Genomic DNA, 21,918 nt, shown 5'->3' on the forward strand with positions numbered 1-21,918 from the left:
ACTCCCTGGGGTCCCTCTCCTGGAAGAGTTCTCTCTCATGTGAGAGTAGGAATAGAAGCAAATGGTTGTATTGGCTTGTGTCATCCTTCTTGTTCAGAGGAACGCTTGATGCTTTCTTTAATTATTGAAGATGCTGAAGATCTTTTGTTTAAATGGGTTGTACTGGCTAATATTTACTGTATTAAAAATTGAAATTGAGAAATTTAAAAAGTTTTTTCATTTGAAGTAACAAAACACCATTTGCATGTTAGCATAATTTTTATGAATAATAACTACGTTTTCCACACCAAAAAAAAATTTAGTGAGAAGAGAGGCATTGTCAGTCTAATCTGTGTAGGTTAGCCTGATTTTCTATACTGGGTGAGCTCTCTCCAGGAGATGCTCCAGGCTTATCCAGCTCTCTTCTCCTCCCTGGCATTTGAAAGCTTTGTCTTAGGAAACTCTGAGAGAAGCCCTCTTTCTGCCTCTCCAGGGATAAATCCTGAGTGTCAGTCATGGATGCATTTTCTCTTGAGAGAACATGTCTGGGACAGTGACTTTCATTTACATTTCTTACACCTTGTTAGTATTTAAAGAAAATTCCTAGTTGTTGTATAACAAAGGGAGTTCAACTCGAGGATGGAAGATGCCTTAGAGGACTGGGACCGGGAGGGTGGGGAGGGAGTCAAGGGAGGGAGGGAATACGGGGATATGTGTATAAAAACAGATGATTGAACTTGGTGTACCCCCCAAAAAATAATAAATAAATAAAATTAATAAAAAAAAGAAAATTCCTTTCATTTTAATTAGTTATATTAGGTAAGTGTTACCCATTTGCAGCATATCTTTAGCAATCAAAATATTCAAATCTTTACAGTTGTTTCTGTGAAATTATTCCCTATCGAGAGTTCTCTGACAGATTTTTGTTCCTCCCACGTTCCTGTCCACCTCCATCTTTCTCATACTTCTCATGACCTTTCTTTCCCATCTTCTATCCTGTGTATTTATGAATCTAACGTAACTGCCTAACTGTTTTTTCAAGGCAGTAATGAATTGAACGTTCTAGTAAAACTCAGCTTGGGACAAGTGAAGAAGCAGAAAGGTGTGGTTCTTAGGGAGATGTTCTTGTGTAGACATACAGAGAATCCTGCTTTGGAGCAAAGCCTGACTCAGGCAAAGAATTTTAAGACCATCGGCACACTGATGCTTTAAGATGAAGGGTCTCGTTTCAGAGTATGCTTTGCTGTTGCTACTGTGAGCAGAACAGACCATTCTATGTGCTCTGGGTGGTGGTGGGTAATCTGGTTGCATGTTCCTGGTAAGGAAATAGCAATGCTATTGTATCTTTAGATATCACTTTATTCATTGAGTTTCCTATTTCTGATATGGATCTCACTTGAAGTGCACATAAATGTGTTCTGCCCCCTCACTTCCCTTTATTTTTATTTTTTTATTATTTTCTATTATTTTTGGGGGGGGTACACCAAGTTCAATCATCTGTATTTATACACATCTCCCCATATTCCCTCCCTCCCTTGACTCCCCCCCCACCCTCCCTCGAGTTCCCCCCACCCTCCCTGTCCCAGTCCTCTAAGGCATGATCCATCCTCGAGTTGAACTCCCTTTGTTATACAACAACTTCCCACTGGCTGTTTTACAGTTGGTAGTATATATATGTCTGTGCTACTCTCTCGCTTCGTCTCAGCTTCCCCTTCACCCCCCGCCCCCTCCCAAACCTCGACTTCTCCAGTCCATTCTCTGCACCTGCATCCTTGTTCTTGTCACTGAGTTCATCAGTACCATTTTTAGATTCCGTATATGTGAGTTAGCATACAATATTTGTCTTTCTCTTTCTGACTTACTTCACTCTGTATGACAGATTGTAGGTCTATCCACCTCATGACATAAAGCTCCATCTCATCCCTTTTTATAGCTGAGTAATATTCCATTGTATATATATGCCACATCTTCTTTATCCATTTGTTTGTTGATGGGCATTTAGGTTGCTTCCATGTCCTGGCTATTGTAAATAGTGCTGCAATAAACATTATGGTACATGTTTCTTTTGGGATTATGCTTTTCTTTGGGTGTATGCCCAGTAGTGGGATTACTGGATCATATGGTAGTTCTATTTGTAGTTTTTTAAGGAACCTCCAAGTGTTCTCCATAGTGGCTGTACCAGCTTACATTCCCACCAACAGTGCAGGAGAGTTCCCTTTTCTCCACACCCTCTCCAACATTTGTTGTTTCCAGACTTTGTGATGATATCTATTCTGACTGGTGTGAGGTGATACCTCATTGTGGCTTTGACTTGCATTTCTCTGATGATTAGTGATGTTGAGCATCTTTTCATGTGTTTGTTGGCCATCTGTATGTCTTCTTTGGAGAAATGTCTATTTAGGTCTTCCGCCCATTTGTGGATTGGGTTATTTGCTTTTTTGGTATTAATCTTCATGAGCTGCTTGTATATTTTGGAGATTAATCCTTTGTCCGTTGTTTCATAGGCAACTATTTTTTCCCATTCTAAGGGTTGCCTTTTAGTCTTGTTTATGGTTTCTTTCGCTGTGCAAAAGCTTTTAAGTTTCATGAGGTCCCATTCGTTTATTCTTGATTTTATTTCCATTATTCTAGGAGGTAGGTCAAAAAGGATCTTGCTTTGATGGATGTCATAGAGTGTTCTGCCTATGTTTTCCTCTAGGAGTTTGATAGTGTCTGGCCTTCCATGTAGGTCTTTAATCCATTTGGAGTTTATTTTTGTGTATGGTGTTAGGAAGTGTTCTAATTTCATTCTTTTACATGTTGCTGTCCAGTTTTCCCAGCACCACTTATTGAAGAGGCTGTCTTTTGTCCATTGTATATTCGTGCCTCCTTTGTCAAAGATAAGGTGCCCATATGTGTTTAGGCTTACCTCTGAGTTCTCTATTCTATTCCATTGATCTTCCTTTCTATTTTTGTGCCAATCTTCCTTTCTATTTTTGTGCCAGTACCATACTGTCTTGATCACCATGGCCTTGTAGTATAGTCTGAAGTCAGGAAGCCTGATTCCACCAACTCCATTTTTCCTTCTCAGGATTGCTTTGGCTATTCAGGGTCTTTTGCGTTTCCATACAAATTGTAAGATTTCTTGTTCTAGTTCTGTGAAAAATGCCATTGGTCATTTGATCGGGATTGCATTAAATCTGTAAATTGCTTTGGGTAGTACAGACATTTTCACGATGTTGATTCTTCCAATCCAGGAACATGGTATGTCCCTCCATCTGTTTGTGTCATCTTTGATTTCTTTCAGCAATGTCTTAAAGTTCTCTGCATACAGATCTTTTGCCTCCTTAGGCAGGTTTATTCCTAGGTATTTTATTCTTTTGGTTGCAATGGTGAATGGGAGAGTTTCCTTAATTTCTCTTTCTGTTCTTCCGTTGTTAGTGTATAGGAATGCAAGAGATTTCTGTGCATTAATTTTGTATCCTGCTACTTTACTAAACTCATCAATTAGTGCTAGCAGTTTTCTGGTAGAGTGTTTAGGGTTTTCTATATATAATATCATGTCATCTGCAAAGAGTGACAATTTTACTTCTTCTTTTCCAATTTGGATTCCTTTGATTTCTTTTTCTTCTCTGATTGCTGTGGCTAAAACTTCCAAAACTATGTTGAATAATAATGGTGAGAGTGGACACCCTTGTCTTGTACCTGTTCTTAGAGGGAATTCTTTCAGTTTTTCCCCATTTAGAATGATGTTGGCTTTTGGTTTTTCATATATGGCTTTTATTATGTTGAGGTAATTTCCTTCTGTGCCCATTTCCTGAAGAGCTTTTATCATAAATGGATGTTGAACTTTGTCAAAAGCTTTTTCTGCATCTATTGAGATGATCATATGGTTTTTATCCTTCAAGTTGTTGATATGATGTATCACGTTGATTGATTTGCGTATATTGAAGAATCCTTGCATCCCAGGGATAAACCCCACTTGATCATGGTGTATGATTTTTTTAATGTGCTCTTGGAGTCTGTTAGCTAGTATTTTGTTGAGGATTTTTGCATCTATATTCATCAGTGATATTGGTCTGTAGTTTTCTTTTTTTGTGACATCTTTGCCTGGTTTTGGTATCAGGGTGATGGTAGCCTCGTAGAATGAGCTTGGGAGTGTTCCACCTTCTGCGATATTTTGGAAGAGTTTGAGAAGGATAGGTGTTAGCTCTTCTCTAAATGTTTGATAGAATTCACCCGTGAACCCATCTGGTCCTGGGCTTTTGTGTGTTGGGAGATTTTTAATCACTGCCTCAATTTCCGTACTTGTGATTGGTCTGTTCATGGTTTCTATTTCTTCCTGGTTCAGTCTTGGAAGATTGTATTTTTCTAAGAATGTATCCATTTCTTCCAGGTTATCCAATTGATTGGCATATAGTTGCTTGTAGTAGTCTCTCATGATCTTTTGTATTTCTGAGGTGTCCGTTGTTACTTCTCCTTTTTCATTTCTAATTCTGTTGATTTGCATCTTCTCCCTTTTTTTCTTGATGAGTCTGGCTAATGGTTTATCAATTTTGTTAATCTTCTCAAAGAACCAGCTTTTAGTTTTATTAATTTTTGCTATGGCTTCCTTCCTTTCTTTTTCATTTATTTCTGCTCTGATCTTTATGATTTCTTTCCTTCTGCTCACTTTGGGGTTTCTTTGTTCTTCTTTTTCTAATTGTTTTAGGTGTAAGGTTAGGTTGTTTATTCGATAATTTTCTTGTTTCTTAAGGTAGGACTGTATTGCTATAAACTTCCCTCTTAGAACTGCTTTTGCTGCATCCCATAGGTTTTGAGTTGTTGTGTTTTCATTGTCATTTGTTTCTAGATATTTTTTGATTTCCTCTTTGATTTCTTTAGTGATTTCTTGGTTGTTTAAGAGTGAATTGTTTAGCTTCCATGTGTTTGTATTTTTTGCAGTTTTTTTCCTGTAATTGATATCTAGTCTCATGGCGTTGTGGTCTGAGAAGATGCTTGATATGATTTCAATTTTCTTGAACTTGCCGAGGTTTGATTTGTGACCCAAGATGTGATCTATCCTGGAAAATGTTCCGTGTGCACTTGAGAAGAAAGTGTAGTCTGTTGTTTTTGGATGGAATGTCCTATAAATATCAATTAAGTCGAGATGGTCTGATGTGTCATTTAAAGCTTGTGTGTCTTTATTAATTTTCTGTTTGGATGATCCGTCCATTGATGTAAGTGGGGTGTTAAAGTCTCCTACTATTATTGTGTTGCTGTCGATGTCCCCTTTTATCGCTGTTAGCATTTGCCTTATGTATTGAGGTGCTCCTATATTGGGGGCATAGATATTTACCATTGTGATATGTTCTTCTTGAATGGATCCCTTGATCATTATGTAGTGTCCTTCCTTGTCTCTTGAAATAGTCTTTACTTTCAAGTCTAATGTGTCTGATATGAGTATTGCTACTCCAGCTTTCTTTTGACTTCCATTTGCATGGAATATCTTTTTCCATCCCTTTACTTTCAGTCTATATGTATCCCTTGGTCTGAAGTGGGTTTCTCGTAGGCAGCATGTAGAAGGGTCTTGTGTTTGTATCCATTCAGCCCGTCTGTGTCTTTTGGTTGGAGCATTTAATCCATTTACATTTAAAGTGATTATTGACATGTGTGTTCCACTTACCATTTTCTTAATTGTTCTGGGTTTGTATTTGTAGGTGTTTTCCTTTTCTTGTGTTTCCTACTTAGAGAAGTTCCTTTAGCACTTGTTGGAAGGCTGGTTTGGTGGTGCTGAATTCTCTTAACTTTTGCTTGTCTGGAAAGCTTTTGATTTCTCCCTCGAATCTGAATGAGATTCTTGCTGGGTAGAGTATTCTTGGCTGTAGGTTTCTCTCTTTCAGGACTTTCAGGATATCCTGCCATTCCCTTCTGGCCTGCAGAGTTTCTGTAGAAAGGTCAGCTGTTATCCTGATGGGTTTTCCATTATATGTTATTTGTTGCTTTTCTCTTGCTGCTTTTAATATTTTTTCTTTGTGTTTAATTGTTGTTAGTTTGATTAATATGTGCCTTGGTGTATTTCTCCTTGGGTTTATTCTGTATGGGACTCTCTGTGCTTCTTGGATTTGGTTAATTATTTCCTTTCCCATGTTGGGGAAGTTTTCCACTATAACGTCTTGAAATATTTTCTCAGACCCTTTCTTGTTTTCTTCTTCTTCTGGGATGCCTATAATTCGAATGTTGGTACGCTTAATGTTATCACTGAGGTCTCTGAGACTGTCTTCTAGTCTTTTTATTCTTTTTTCTTTTTCCTGCTCTGTGGCGTTTATTTCCCCCATTCTATCTTCCAATTCACTTATTCATTCTTCTGCCTCAGTCATTCTGCTGGTTATAGTATCTAGAGTATTTTTAATTTCAGTTATTTTGTTATCCATTGCTGTTTGTTTTTGTGAGTTCTTATGAACTGTTTCTTGTACTTTCTCTATTTTGTTATCGAGATTTTGTATCATTTTTACTATCATTACTCTAAATTCTTTTTCAGGCATTTTTCCTATTTCCTCCTCATTTCTTTGGTCTTGTGGGTTTTTTTCCTGCCGCTTTGCCTGCATGGTGTTTCTTTGTTTCCTCATGGTTGTCCAAACTTTTGGGGTTGCTTGTCCTGGCGATAGAGGTGTTTAAAGAAGGCTGTCCAAGCCTCAGACTAATGTCCAAGTGTTGGCTTAAACAAATCAGATATTCAAAGAGAAACCCAACAGAAATTGACAACTGAAACAGAACAAATCAGAGACAAAAGCAAAAGCAAACAAACAAACAAATAACACCTTACACATACAAACACTAATCCAGGGAGATTTTGTAAGCTAGGATCAAATATAGAAAAGAGCTAGAGTACCACCAGACAGCATGGAGATTCTCAGAATGAAATTAGACAGTTGTACTAAGAACTAAGATAAAGACAAAAACCTAATATTAAATACCAAGGTGGTGTGTCATTTGGAGAATAGAGCAAGGAGTCTGAGCAGGTCAATAGTGTTGCTTATAAGTATGTTAAGATAAAATAAACTTAAAATGGCTGGAAGAAACGGGAACAGAAGAGCGTAGTGTGGTTGGAAATATGGAAATAAAAAGAAAGGAATAGAAATGTATAGAAGATTGGGATGAAAGGAAAGTATGAGAGATATATTGTCCGTACTACCAAAAACTTAGCTAGATATAGAAGTATATAAAAAGGCAAAAAAACAAAAATAGAATAAAAAATATCATTAAAAAAATTATGTTATAAAACTTGTAGATCCCTTAGGACTAAGATCGTAGTTAATAAAGAAAAAAAAAAAAAATCCAGAACTGATCCCAGAATGGACCAGTTCAATAGGATCGATACTAATATTTCTGTTTCCATAGCGTCTCAGCTGTAAGTGTCCTTCTACTCGCCTTGGGTTTTTTTGCATTATTCTGTGACCAGCTGAGGTTCCTTTATTGTTTGTCTGTAAGCGTCGGTGTGTGGGGAGGGAGAGGGTACAATAGTGGCTCCTTCCCCTGGGAGTGAGTGAGCAGTGGTGCACTGTTGTTTCAGTCGGGCTTGGAGGTGCCTGTTGCAGAGGGATGCTGGTGGCTCAGGTGTAAACAGAAAGTCTTAGAGTTGGGCCTCTCTAGGGTTTTTTGTTTGTTTGTTTGTTTTTTTCTCGGCAGCCTCCCTGCTGCAGGCGTTCCAAGGGGTTTTAATCTAGCTCCGCCCAAGTGCCTGAGGGTGCTTGTTATCCCTGAGCACCGTAGGTGGCCCACAGGGCGTCTCTCCACTGCCCGCTGCAGAGGCTCGGAAAGATAGAGAGAGAGGCTATGCGTGTGCGGCTCCTCCCCCCCGCCCGTGAGCCTACAGCCTCCAGCCGCCATCATGGCCGGGCAGCTCTCAGGGACAGGCACTCCTCACTGCAGACCTCTTCCCTCCTGTCTTCTCGGTCCATCACCTTACTGGCAACAATGTTTCTCCCCCTGAACCAGCTCTCCGGTTCCCATGCTCCCGCTCCCGGACCCTCTGTTCAGCCGCAGATCGACGTCTCATTCCGGGAACGCTGAGCTGCGGTGCAGACCCGCTGTATGTTTCTCACTCCCTCCCGTCTGCCACAGGTCCGCCGCTTCACCCTCTTTGAGCCCTCGTAGATGCCTCCCTACCCGTTATGTTGGGCTCCTTGCCGTCCTTTCTGGTGTCGGAGGCCGTCTGCTGGTGTTGCGCTGGTTCTCTGTGGGAATAATTGCGTCCTTCGGTGCATTCCCAATGCATCTGTGGAGAGGGATGCATTCCACGTCCCTCTACTTCGCCGCCATCTTTTTCCTTCTCCCCCTCACTTCCCTTTAGTGTCTTAAGTCCTCTTTTGGAGACACAGGTCACAGAATGTAGTCCTCTTCTACCTCGGTGAGGACAGAGTGTTTCTGTTCAACAGGTGGGTGGGTTAGGACACAGCTTGTAGTATTGGTGTTTTCTCCTGGAGGAGATGTGATTTTTGAATTCTGCTGTCCCCAGTATGTTTCACAGGCATACTTATTTTTCAAGTAATCTGAAGAGGGATTTTTTTGGGGAGGCGCTGTGGGGTGAGCGGGTGGAGGAGAGAGTTCAGATTCCTTTCTGACTCACTGTTTCCCTCTGGGCCACCTGAACTCCCAATTCTGGTCTCCCTCTTACAAGTCCAGAGGAGGGAAAGTTTGTGCTGCAGGTGTTTGTCATCATTACTTACACATTTTGAACTGTGGGCTAATTTTATATGAAAGAACCTACTGTTGACACAGTGAGGTTTTTCCCTTTCTTTCCTCCTATGAGTTGATATATTAGTTACTTCTCTTGGTAGTTTATTGCTGAATCGATGGTACTTTCCCCCATTTTTCATGTTAGTTTTGCCTTTTACGTTTTTATTCTGCCTTCATTTTTTGGCTTCCTTTCCTTTTTTATTTCTTCTTATTGCCATGTCCTCTTTATTTTTCCATATCACATTTTCCTCTCCTTTTTTTTGCCCTCTCTCTGCTCTCTAGGGCCTGCAATCCTTTTCCTTCATATTCTAATCATCTTTTACCTATGAAAATAGATTATAGGGTTAATAGAACTGAAATAGAGGATCGAATCATTATATTCTGACTATGAGCATTAGATCCAGCCAATCCTTGTGATTCTGATTTCAAAAGAAGAAAACTGTTACCAAATGCTTACTTAATGACTTGATTTACATGAATTGTGTAGGTTTTGGTCTCAATATATGCTGAAATATATTTGCTTAAATGCATGATGTGACATGTTTTAGAGATAAGATCCATTACTGGCTACATTTCAACACTACTACATTGTACCTGGACATTTACCGTATAATGAGCTTCTTGCTGTGTTTGTGTGCAGCCGTCTGTGAAAATGGATGTCAAAATGGTGGACGTTGTATTGGACCCAACCGCTGTGCTTGTGTTTATGGATTCACTGGTCCACAGTGTGAAAGAGGTAAGAAGAGAAAAGAGAACCTCCTTTTGGAGAAGTTTATCTTATTGTAAATTTTTTATTACCTAATGAAAAATCTTCTAATGGAGTAATATTTTCATTCTTCTTTGATTATGTCTATAACTTGCATGGTCAGATTTTGAGATATAGCCAGTAGCAGCTGAAGTGTCTCACTTTTTTCCACCAGAGTGACCTCAGTTCAGGAGGCCAACTCTGGGACTACAGCTTTAGAGTAATTTTGAGTGAGTGACTGATGGCAAATCCTAATAATTTGGAGTTAATTCAAATTAGGAGTCACTGTTGGGAGTGTGACCTCTGTTTAAAAAAAGCTGTAGCATGTTCTTGGCTGCAAAACCAGCAAAAATCTGAAATAAATTGCCCGAACCATCAAGGAAATATATTACATTGCATACAAAAAGTCCAGAGTCAGTGGGCTTCAGGTAGGACATGATCAAGGCTTTCATTCTGTTCTGTTTCTCTTGGCCATGCCTTCCTTTGTCTGTTTTGCCATACCCTCCAGCTCTTTAGGGTTGTAAAACAACTGCCAGCAGTAACTAAGGGAACATGCTTACTTGTTCACATCTAGAGAGAGAAAACCTCTCCTCTAACCATGAGCCAATTATAGCCTTCAGAGACACTCCATATGCTGATTGGATTAAGCTTGAGTTTTTGAACCAGTCCCTGGTAAGAGGAATGGTATTAATATGTTCCATGTAGCCTTATGAGGACCTGTCTTTGGAGCAGGAGATGATGAAAGCCTCCCCAGAGTCACCTGAAAGGGAGAGTTTGCTATCAAGCCAGTATAAATTGTGTTGGACAGGAGGAAGAGGGTAGGGGCATGGATGCTGGGTAGGCATCCAGCATTGTCCACCTTATCTATGTAAATGGTCAGTCAAGCCAATATGAAACCAATTTGCCATAATTTAAATAGCAGTTAAACTTGTGACCTGTAGACTACTGAAAATCCCCAGTGTTGATACAATAAATGAACTATTAATAATGGTCTGATAGTAAAAGGGTATATCAAAGAAGGTAAATTTTATAAAATGTGATAAGTAACTATTTAGCGCTGAACCATAAAAGTAAAATAAGCTTAAACTAAAATCAATATTACATAATCATTTGTAATTACATACCTATTCAATTTACTTTCCCAGGGCTTTCATAGCTTCTAAAGTTGTGTATTGCTTTCTTTGAGTATATGAAGCTATGTCATTGAAATGTTACAGATAAGTAGTGGTGATGGTTTATATACGTATAGAGACTTTGAATTGCAAAGAAACCTTGTGTTTTTAAAATTATATCCATTACACTGACAAAAACTTAATCCTGGTATTCAGGTTAAAGCTCGAGAAGAAGCTGAGAAATTAGAATTATATGGTGAAGTTTGAAAAGTAAGATGTATGCAGCCTTTTAACATACACTTGTATGTATATGTACATTAAGATATTTACATTATTCCTAAGGTAATTGAGATTTCTTGGGACTGAAGTACATTACACAAATGACAGAGTTTATAGTTACACTTAAGGCAATTTTAAATGTCTTCACCAGATGCTTTTATTTTGGAAAGAAAAATTAATTGTGAAATGTTAGCATAAAATGATAAGTTGTTGAGAATGGAATAAAACAAGTTTCCGAGATGATGTTAAGTTTATTTAAACACCGTAGAATGGAAAATAGTTAAATTTAAAATTTCAAACATAGTTATAATTGGTGGCGATGATATTCATTTTTCTGGAGGTCGTGTAAACTTTGCAGCACTTTTTTCCCGAAGCAGATTTCAAATTCAATTCCCAACTGGCAAAGGAATTGTGTAGTTTTGACAAAGAGGCTTCCAGGCATTACATCATTATTCTCTAACAGTTATTCATTCATTGGGTTTGTCAGTCCTTACTAAATTTATGGAAATCCAATAAAGACAACATATATTTTACATGTACAAGAGCATGTTTTCAGAAGAATTACAACATTTATTAATTAACGAATCGGCCTGAAGGATTTTTTAAAAAAACGTGGATTTGTTTCTTAAAACTCTCTTTAAGTACTAACCTTCAGACGAAAGTTCTAAAGCTTTGTTTCTTCCAAAGAAAGAATTAGCAATTTCTGCTATAAAATTGCAACTGTGAACTTTAATGCTTTTGAAAGATATTTTCAGTTGAATTTTTAATGTGTAATAGGTAATCCCACTGAAAGTAGAGTTCATAATTTTTTTCAGGAAACATTGCCTGCATAGTTACAAAAGGAATAACGTGTTTATGTTGAAGTTGGTGAATGGGCCCATGTGCCCAGTTGCATTTAAAGTTCATATTGTCTTTTTCAGTTACTGAATTTCAAAATGTATGTTCTTTGTTCTCCTAGAAAAAAGGCTTTTGTAAAATTAGGGATACTTTTCCTTCTCAATGTAGAACACATATAATTTCCCTTTAAATTGGTCTCTTGGGATCAGTAGTGTGATAAACACAGCAGCTTTTCCTGCTATCTGGGCTTCTGGCAGCCTGGTTTCCGGACTGGAGACAGACTGAGTGGTAGCTAATCGCCGGCGTGATTGTGATATTTAGCTTGAGTCTTGGTGCTGGGTAAGCTGAACCTTTTTGGAGTTCTCTCCTCACTTTTGCTGATACGTACAATGACCTTTTATACTTAGCACTGAAGAAAGAGTTCGTGTGGTCCCAGGCTGATTATAAAATGCAGACAGCTTAGCTGTGTCCAAGGCACATGAAGATACTCAGTTTTTTTGCTTCTCTCTCCAAACAGATGGCATTTGAAAAAAGATAAATATTGCACTTAATATAAACTTGAGAATAACGTAGAAATGGAATCATCATACATCAAGACTTGGTGTTTTTTTCTCTAACACTTAAAATGTACCTTATTATTTATCAGTAGAGTCTTGGAGGGGGCAGGCAGGCAAGAAATGAATTTACCTGAGGGATTTCTGGACTAAATACAGTGATTACTTGATTATAAATGTGGCCTTGCTGAGGTCCTCGTGTCAACCTCTTTACCTTAAATGATTGTTGAAATTGTATTTTGTACTTGAATTTTCCTTGACACTTATATCAGGACCATCTGCTAGAAATATATCCTAGACCCTTTTAAATTATGCATAAATTACTACTACGAATTCTTTTTTAACATGTAAACATGACTTCCTTTTAAAAAGTATGTAAATATCATAAAATTTCAAATACTTTTATGCTTAGTGACATTTTCTTTAAAATGTACATCTTTCAGTAAATGATACCTTAAAAAGGAGGATTGGAAATTTACTTTTTAACCTATTGACATTTTAAAGAAAATTCCTTTTGTTAATCTGAACCTGCATCAGAAAAAAAAGTGAAAGCAAGTTGAAAATGTTACAGTTTATAAAATCTAAACTTTTATGCCTTTATGGAAAATGTAAAATGGATGGATTTCCCTTCAGGGTAACTTTCGTAAAATCATCCAGTTAACGCATGAACCCAGTGTCTAAAAGCATGCCGAGGAGGACTCACTCAGCCTCTGCTCGAACACTCCAAGTCACAGGTCGCTCAGTGGTTCTCTCCGTCGTGAGACAGTATTTCATCGTCAGGGTCCTGGTTGTTTAAACTCTGCGTTATTAGGCTCCTGCCTAAGCGGGCATTTAACAGATGTGTAGCACATCTCTTACTGTCTAATTCAGGGGGAACATGGTGACGATGACGTCTCTGAGGGCATCGATTATAGCTTCCCACTCAGGGTTGTATGATAGTACCTTCAGGTCTAATTATAAGCTCTTAAATTATTCTGTACTTTTCTGTTCATCCACCCACGTTTCAGTCAGTAAAGTAACTGACTGTTATTAAACCTACTCAGACCTTATTCAGATTCTCCAAGAACGAGAGTGGAGAATGGCTATTGAGGGTTTTCCAGAATTCTGGGGATTATGTAGATCAGACCAAAATTTGTTCAGAAATAATTTGTACATTTATTATTTAACGTTAATTCCATGGTCTTAGAGTTTATTATAAAGTATGCAGGGTGGGTTTGTTCAGTCTATGGACGTTCCAGTAACATAGTAAATTAATAATATGACTAGGAATTCAGGGGAGTGTGGTGAAAGAACAAACTGGAATTCTGCAGAATTCTATATGCAGTGGATTTGATACTTCTAAGCAACGTATAGGCAGTACTTTTAGAAAAATTTCCTCCCATTGTAATAAGATAATTTAGAAAATAAGACAAGGGAAAACAAGAAATGCAATTATGATTTCTCTCCAGTCAGAATTAATAACTTTTAAGATTTGGGTTATACTTTAAGTCCTTTACTCTACTACACATATTTGCTTACAAAGAATGAGCTCTTTCCATTCTTACTGGAATTGACTGTAAGAACACTTCAGGTTCTGTAACATGAAATGTATTTATATCCCGCTTCTCTTTTTAGGTTAGGAACTACATTGTATTAGATGATGGATGGTAATGGTTACACTGCATGTTGTGTTAATGAGGGTTAGGTATCTACATTCTAAATACCTGTGTGATATTTGTAAAGTTATTTTCTCTATCTCAAAAATGAGGAAGTTTTGCCCACTTCAAACTTACGGTAGCATTGGGGGTATTAGAACAGGAGGAGGATCTCAAACAATCTGGTTTCGGACATTAAACTCAATGATGGTGATATAGCTGCCTGCTGTAATTACATTTTTTATTAGTTAACATTTAACATTTAAGGTCGTTTTCAGGTTTTCTTTTTGTTTTGTTGGTTTTTTGTATCTTAGCAAAGCTGTGATAAAAATCTGTGTAGCTAAATCTACATCTTTGATTTTATTCTTAGAATATATCCTAGAAATGTAATTGCTGAGTCATTGAATATGTGAAAATTTAAAGCTTTTCATATGTTCTGTTCATTTCCCTCCAAAAAGGCTTTTTATGATTTATTCCCTTAGTATTATGTTTAAAAAGTCTTCCCCATTTCCAAATATATCTAGTTTTTTCCTAGGGCTATTGGAGTTTTATTCTTTTACCTTTTTAACCACAAGTTAGAATATACAGGAGGGTAACTAAATTTATAAATATGTATTTATCACATATCTATTATTTATTATTAGGCCAAGTACTTAGAGTTCGTTACAAATACAAACAATATATACTGTTAATGAGAAGCAAATTATGTATTTAAAGACTAGAATAGTCATCTACTTAAACATTAAAGTAAAATACAACATAGTAAATACTATAATAGGAGTAGGAACAAATTTATGTGAGAGCTCAGAAATGGTTCCTGATTAAGGGAGAATTACAGAAGTCTTCCTCCAATTAATCTGAATGAAAAAAACTAACTCATTGTAATGGGAAAAACAGTATTGGAGTAATTCCTGTATTGATATTACACAATATTTACGATGGAGTCTTATGCTGAATAACACTATTTAAGCTGCACAGTTAATTAGCAGTTTCCACAGTTATTGAGTTGATGTTGATGTACAGAAATAAGAACTCTCCCTTTTTCTTGCACTCAAGATTTAGTGAGAATGAAATTACAAGGAACAGAGAGAATGTTACCAACCGCATGTCAACCTCACATATTCCTGCGCGCTCACATGCACACACAGTTCTGTACTCCTGAGGCTGTTAAGAACATTTTATAACCTTGCACTCTCTAAGCTAAACTTAGCCTTAAATGGGCATCAGAAAAATACCAGAAGATCTGTGGGAACTTAACTTTTTGGCAGTAGCTCAGATGACATCCTTATCTTGAATGCCATTAAGAACACAAGGGAAGGAAAATGAGAGAGAAAAAAAGCAGGCAGTGGAAAGTGGAAGGAAAAGAAAAGAAGAATAGAATGAAGAATGAATGATAGCAAAGGGAGATGGAAAGCTAAAACTCAGAGTGGAGATGGTGAGCTGTATAAATGACGGCTCTAAGCTTGGGAGAAAATCAGTTCGTTGATTGATCTGATCTGGGAGAGCCAGGCTTCCATTTCTCACTCTTCGATTTAAGCCTGCGCTCTTTTGATCTGTGCAGTAAGATTGAATGTGTGGGCAGCCCAGTAGACCCTGATGCTTTATTTGTAAAACTCCTTTGAGTTAAACCAGTGAGTATTTTCATTTATTACAGTTCTAAGTGCCCTTATGTATGTGTATCCTTGTTTGCTTTTGTTTTATCTATGGAGAGGCAGAGGAACCTGCAATACAAAATAAAAATATGCAAATATATCATATTTGTGTAACTCCATCAGTATTTTCCTGTTTTCCTATTTCAGCATCAGGTCTGAAGACAGAGTTCTAACTGGTATGGAAACTAGGTGAAGCTACCACACACATGAATTAAATATGATGAAAGGTTATTACATAGGATTTAGCCAAAAGTAATAAATAATAAAATGTGCATGTGTGGGGAGAGGGGTCTATGTTATATCATCGTATATTTTAAAAAAACCCAAATACTAAAAATTCTTAAATGATACCTGTCTCCAAGGGTTTCAGATGAAGGATTGTGGACCTGCAGTTACCTCATGGTTGTTGGGAAGATTAAAAGCAATACTATGTTAAGCTCCTAACACATAATAGGCAGAGTGCCTGGCACATGGTAGGCAGCTACTAAGTGATTTTTGCTGTGTTTTAGGAATACAGGGTATAGCCAGAATCAAAACTTAATATCAAGACTTGTGTGACCTTAGAAATGTGATTGCCTTCTCTGATCTGTGTTTATGCATGTATAATAGATATGTACTGTGTCAACCCTGAATTATTTTTGAGACAATGATATAATACCTGGCACCCAATAAATGATAATTATTGATGCTAATCTCTCTTAACTGAACTCCCCAGTTATCAAAAAGATAACAATGGAATATTCAAAAATGGAATTTTCAATCTGGAATAAAGGGATTTTTGTCAACCATATAAGTCATACAAATAAAGTTTAATGATATTTTTACTGACAATGTAAGGACTCAGAATAAATAGCATATTTTAAGAGCAGCTCACATTCCTGATATGCGAATTAAATGAAAGATAAAGTGCTTAGACAGTGTCTGGCACAGAGTAAGATCTCAATAAATAATAAGCTATAATTATGAAAAATAAAGCCAAGATATGATATGCTCGCCTGCACAAAATTGTGTTTATGGTTGAGGGAGATTGTTCCAGCACCACTTGGAATGTCTTAGATCAGAATGTATCCGTTGTGAATGATGTAAATTCCACTTCTAATTTTTGTGTGGATTTTTTGTGATGCTATAGATCAAATGAAAAATACTGTATCTCATCATCACTACCTTGCCTGTTATACTGTTGAATATTTAGAACCTGCTCATCTTGTTTTGACATGTTTCTACTGTAAATGCCAATGTTGCTATTAGTAGTTACTCACTATTTAACTGGTTTCTTTAGTCTTAGTCTCCCCCTTCCCTCTGCAGAAGGTCTTGTTCCAAGCATTTCACAGTGTAACTAATATACAGTAGAGTTTATTTCACACAAGGTAATTGTAATCAGTGGGCTTGTGTATTGCTGAATCTCATAGGAGTAGGTCAGGGGTCTTCAAACAGTCCAGAGAACAGTTTCTCTGTGAAGCTTTCCTTGACCACAACCTGCCTCCCTGCCTTACCTTACTTTTTGTGCAAAAATTAGGCATACTCTTCTCTTTACCATACCTGCCATATATCCCATTCCTTTAGACTAGCTCTCTTGATCATTGCATTGTGACTGCTTACTGTTTTGTCTGCGAGCCTTTTAAGAGCAGAGATTTTTATCTTATGTTGCCTTTGTGTTCCCTCTACTCCACACAGTGTGATATATAAAAGGCAGGCTGTATGTGTGGCTGCATAAACACAGCGGTTCCAAGTAGAATGAATAGGATGAAAAAAGTACACATGTAGTAGAGGTCCTTGAATGTTCATGGATGCTTATTCATCATTGTGGCTCTACGATAACAGTGAAAGGGAAGAGTAGAAGATGAGGCTGGAAAAATAAACTTGGACCTTAATGCACAAAGTCTGGACTGCCAAAGTCAAGAGGCTGCCCTCTATTCAGTAGACTCTGGGGAGAGAGGGATTATGAAGGACTTCTAATCTTGAAAGGTGTTCTCTGTAAAGGTCAGTCTGTAATGGTAAATGGAAGGAAATGGAGGGTGGAGAGGCTGAGGGCAGAGAGAACTCGTTGTATGTCAGGTAGGTAATAGCAGTGAATCTACTACATTTGTATGTGTAGTGTTTTCAGTCAGTTTATGATTTATCTCTGCATAAATTCATATTAGTATTAATTTGAAATGGAAAATTATGTAATATGGGGGATTATGAGAAGTTCTTTAGAGGAATTAATAATTACAGCAACCCAAAGATAACATTTTTTTTCACACTTACACGCCGAGATTACGTCGCCCAACATTTTTTAACGTTATGTTACAGATGAGAAAACTGAGGCAGAAGGAGGTAAAACAATTTGCTGAAATTCACTCAGCTAATAAATAAAGGAAGTAGGATTGGAACACAGTGGTATAACCTCAAAACTCACACACTTAACCACAACTTTATTTTGAGTGAAACACAAAATTGCAATAATAATGTATTTCTGCACTTTGGAAATATATTGTGTCAGTTGTTAAGTACGAGAATGATAAATAGGTACACAGTTCCAATTGAATGAAAGATGGCTTGCTATTGTTATATCCTTTTGTTGTCTGGCCTAGGGAAATCTTTTTGGTATACAAATTTCTGATTATACCTCTGAATGCTTATACCCAGAGTTTATATATATGATGCGATAAAATATTTATTCAAAACTCATAATACTTAAAACAAATTTGAGACTTCTATTTCCAGCCAAGGTGGACTAACAGGAGCCAGATTAACCCTCCTGCCTGAGAAGAACTGAAAAACGGAATAAAATATATGAAACAGTGGGTTTCAAGATTTTGGACCTCAAGTAACAACAGAAAGTAATCCTTGAAAGAAGGACTGTACTAGATTTTCCCAGTTTGCTGCTTGAGCGAGTTTTTCCAGGCTGTGCTGAGAGAGAACCCAGGTTTAGCCTGACAGATTCTTTAAAGTGTATTCAAAGTGTCTTCTTAGTTCACAATGGAATGAAATCAGAAAGATCTCTGGAAAACACACAAACATTCAGAAACGGTGTAACTCATTTCTGGTATCCATAGATCAAAGAAGAAATCAAAAGGGAAATTAGAAAGCATTTTGAGCTGAATGAAAGTGAAAACAATATATCAGAATTTGTGAGATGCCACTGAAGGAGTACTTAGAAGGAAATTTATAGCTCTGAAGGTCTATATTAGAAGTAGAGAGGTTTCAAATTAGTGATCTCAGCTTCTTCATTAAAAAAAATCAGAAAAAAGAACAAATTAAACCAAAGGTAAGCAGAAGAAAAGAAATAATAAAGTTCAGAGTAAAAATAAATGAAGTAGGAAACAGAAAAACTGAGAAAATCTTTGAAACCAAAAGCTGATCCACTGAAAAGATAAATCAAATTGATAAGCCACTATTCACACTGACAAGGAAAAAGCAAAGACGCAGCTTATCAATATCAAGAACATGAGAGGTAACATCACTACAGATTTTACTGGTAAGTGAATAATGAGGCAATGCTATGAACAACTTAAAGCTAATAAAAATGAAGTGGATAATTTCTTGAAAGATGTAAATGAACAAAGTTCATTCAAAAAAATAAATAACATAGATATCCCTATATCAATTAAAGAAATTGAATCTGTAGTTAAAAACCTTCTTATAAAGAGAAATCCTGACTCAGGTAGCTTCATTGGTAAATTCTGCTGAACATTTAAGAAGGAAATAATGTCAATCCTATAAAAATTTTTATAGAAAAGGAAGAGAAGTTAAAGCTTCCCAACTCATTCTGTGAGGCTAAATTACCTTGAAACCAAAACCAGCAAAAGGCATTTCAAGAAAAGAAAATAGCATGCAAATATTTTTCATGATGCAAAGTTTCTTAGTTTTAGCAAAGTGCGCCAACAATATATTGAAAGAGCATATATAATAACCAGTTGTTTTATCCCAGAATAAAAAATTAGTGTAAGTCATCATATTAACAAATTTTTAAAAATTACATGATTATCTAAATAGATGTCGAAAAACATTTAACAAAATCCAGAGTCCACTCCTAAAACAAACTGTCAACAAACTAGAGAGTAAAAGAGAACTCCCTCAATGTGATAAAGGGGTGTTTCCAAAAAAGCTGTAGTTAACATTATACTTAATGATGCATAATTGTTTCTATTTCCTTGATTATTCTTTTTTTCCTATAATGGAGTATTCAGTTCTCTTAATCTGCTCCTTGCCTTAAAAAAAATTATATGTTAGAAAGTTCCTGTCCCTTTCTTTTTGTCTTATGCTTGCTTAAAATGGGCAACTCTGTCCAGAACTTCTGTTTCCACTAACTTGGTAAAAGTGAATTTTCCTTTTCTCCCTTCCAAAATTACCTAAGAGTTGTCTTCCTGTCCTGGCTCCTGTTTGAGAGCCAGGGATTCAAGTACTTGGTGTTTTGAGCCCAGAAGAGGAGAGGAAGATCTCAGCTGGAGTTTGGGCCGCTTTGATGAAAGGATGTGTGCTCTGCACTTTCTCAGGATATTCTTTGCATGACTTGTGCCAGGTTCACTCTGTATGGTCCTGGGAGTATTCTCTTTTCAAAGAGGATATCCCTGCAATTTGAGTGATTCCTCATTTTTCGGCTACAGTCCCTGGTGCACCTTTGATTTCGGAGAATCATGCTTGGTGCTGATTTCCCCCATTTGCCCCATCATTCTCCAGCATTAGTTCTTCCTCCCATTGTCATCGTAAGGGGCTTCAGTCCAGCCTTTTGGTCCCTGAGAATCTTTTTTCCTTATTGTCCCCGGGTCTCCTCTTCTCCTGTTGAGTATTAGGCGTAATTGACCCTGTGTTGCGAGGACCATCGTGTCTTCACTGTCTGGTTTCCTCCCATCTGGTAGAAACCACAATGGCTGGTTCCCCTCGCTTTTTCCATTTTCTGATGAGATATTAGGTTGGTTGGTAGGAACTATTATTCCTCCAAATTTTCCCTAATTTCTCCATAAGCTGAACCACTCTAGCTCTCCAGGGAGAATTGGTGAGACATGGGATATTAATGAACCATTCTCATTCCCTGTGTTACTTGGAGGAGCAGTCTTCTGTTTCATTCCTTGGCTGCCATTTTCAAATACTATAGAAGGAGTTTGTGCCTGTTTCCTACTTTAGGTGCTGAGAGTAAATTTTTTTTTTGTTAGGTTTTACCTTTTTTGTTGCAGTTTATATTAGCAGTGGGAAAAGGAGATTCTATGATATGGTTTCAGTTGGCTGTGTTTTCCAGGAAGTTGATATCACATTTAAAAGTTTGTGACCTGAAATCAATCTAAAGTTACACAGAAAGTCAGGTATAGAGGTTTCTGATAGAAGATATTATGATTTGTGATGCTGCGGTTGACATTTACAAGTAAGATCATGATGGCTTATTAAGTACGCATTATTGTACCAAGAAACACTGGTTCTGTGGGTGCCTCATCTTCTGTGGATTAAAGACTGTGTTTCCCATGACCATACTTAATGTCACGGTTTAATGCATGCAAAATTCTTCCATATGGGCAAAGCTGAATGTTTGTGAATGTCTTCATCTGATTTAGAAATAGCATACAAGGCACATTCCAAATTTTGAACATGATTGTTTTCATCTTAAGAAAAAAGAATTAAGTTCTGAACGTCACAGAGAGATTTTCATTAGAATTTGACAGATTAACTGAGCACCTGAGCAAGTCAATTCAGAAGTAATTTCTTGTTTGAAAAATGAGGACACTGGGCTATATCACTGTTTACGTATCTTAGTTGGTCATAAAAATCATCTGGGGGTTTTGGTCCAAAATATTGATTCCTACACCTGTACCTGGTTACTGAAATTTAGTGCTCTAAATTCAATGAACTTCAACCATAGTGGCATATTAACATTTCCAGGGAGCATTTAAAATCCTGACACCCAGGCTTCATCCAGATCAATTAATAAGAATCTTGAACAGTGGGACCCACACCCAAGCATCAGCATTTCTTTTATTTTCTTTCAATAAATTTATTTATGTATTTATTGGCTGCATTAGGTCTTTGTTGCTGCACACGGCCTTTCTCTAGTTGCCGCGAGCGGGGGCTACTCTTCATTGCGGTGCGTGGGCTTCTCACTGTGGTGGCTTCTCCTGTTGCGGACCATGGGCTCTAGGTGTGCAGGCTTCATCAGTTGTGGCACACAGGCTCAATAGTTGTGGCTGACGGGCTCTAGAGCACAGGCTCAGTAGTTGTGGTGGGCGGGCTTAGTTGCTCTGCGGCAAGTGGGATCTTCCTGGAGCAGGAATTGAAACCATGTCACCTGCATTGGCAGGCAGATTCTTAACCACTGCGCCACCTAGGAAGTCCTCAGCATTTATTTCTTAAAGCTCCCAAAGTAATTTCACTATAAGGCGAAGTTTGTGGAACAGTGGTCTAGCATGAGGTTGTTACAAAATGCCCCAGAGTATTTTTGTGACAAGTCTGAGAAATCAT

The 21,918-nt window shown here is 37.5% G+C and overlaps 1 protein-coding gene across 1 annotated transcript in view; it reads left to right on the forward strand.

The window, feature by feature from the left end:
* FBN2 (fibrillin 2) overlaps positions 1 to 21,918 on the forward strand; it is a 220,903-nt gene that overhangs the window by 14,808 nt on the left and 184,177 nt on the right. Inside the window, exon 5 of the mRNA XM_057748982.1 lies at positions 9,317 to 9,412. Coding sequence (XP_057604965.1) covers positions 9,317 to 9,412 — 96 coding nt within the window. The remainder of the gene's footprint in view (positions 1 to 9,316; positions 9,413 to 21,918) is intronic.

Source organism: Hippopotamus amphibius, chromosome 1 (assembly GCF_030028045.1).
Source record: "Hippopotamus amphibius kiboko isolate mHipAmp2 chromosome 1, mHipAmp2.hap2, whole genome shotgun sequence".
NCBI lineage: Eukaryota > Metazoa > Chordata > Mammalia > Artiodactyla > Hippopotamidae > Hippopotamus > Hippopotamus amphibius.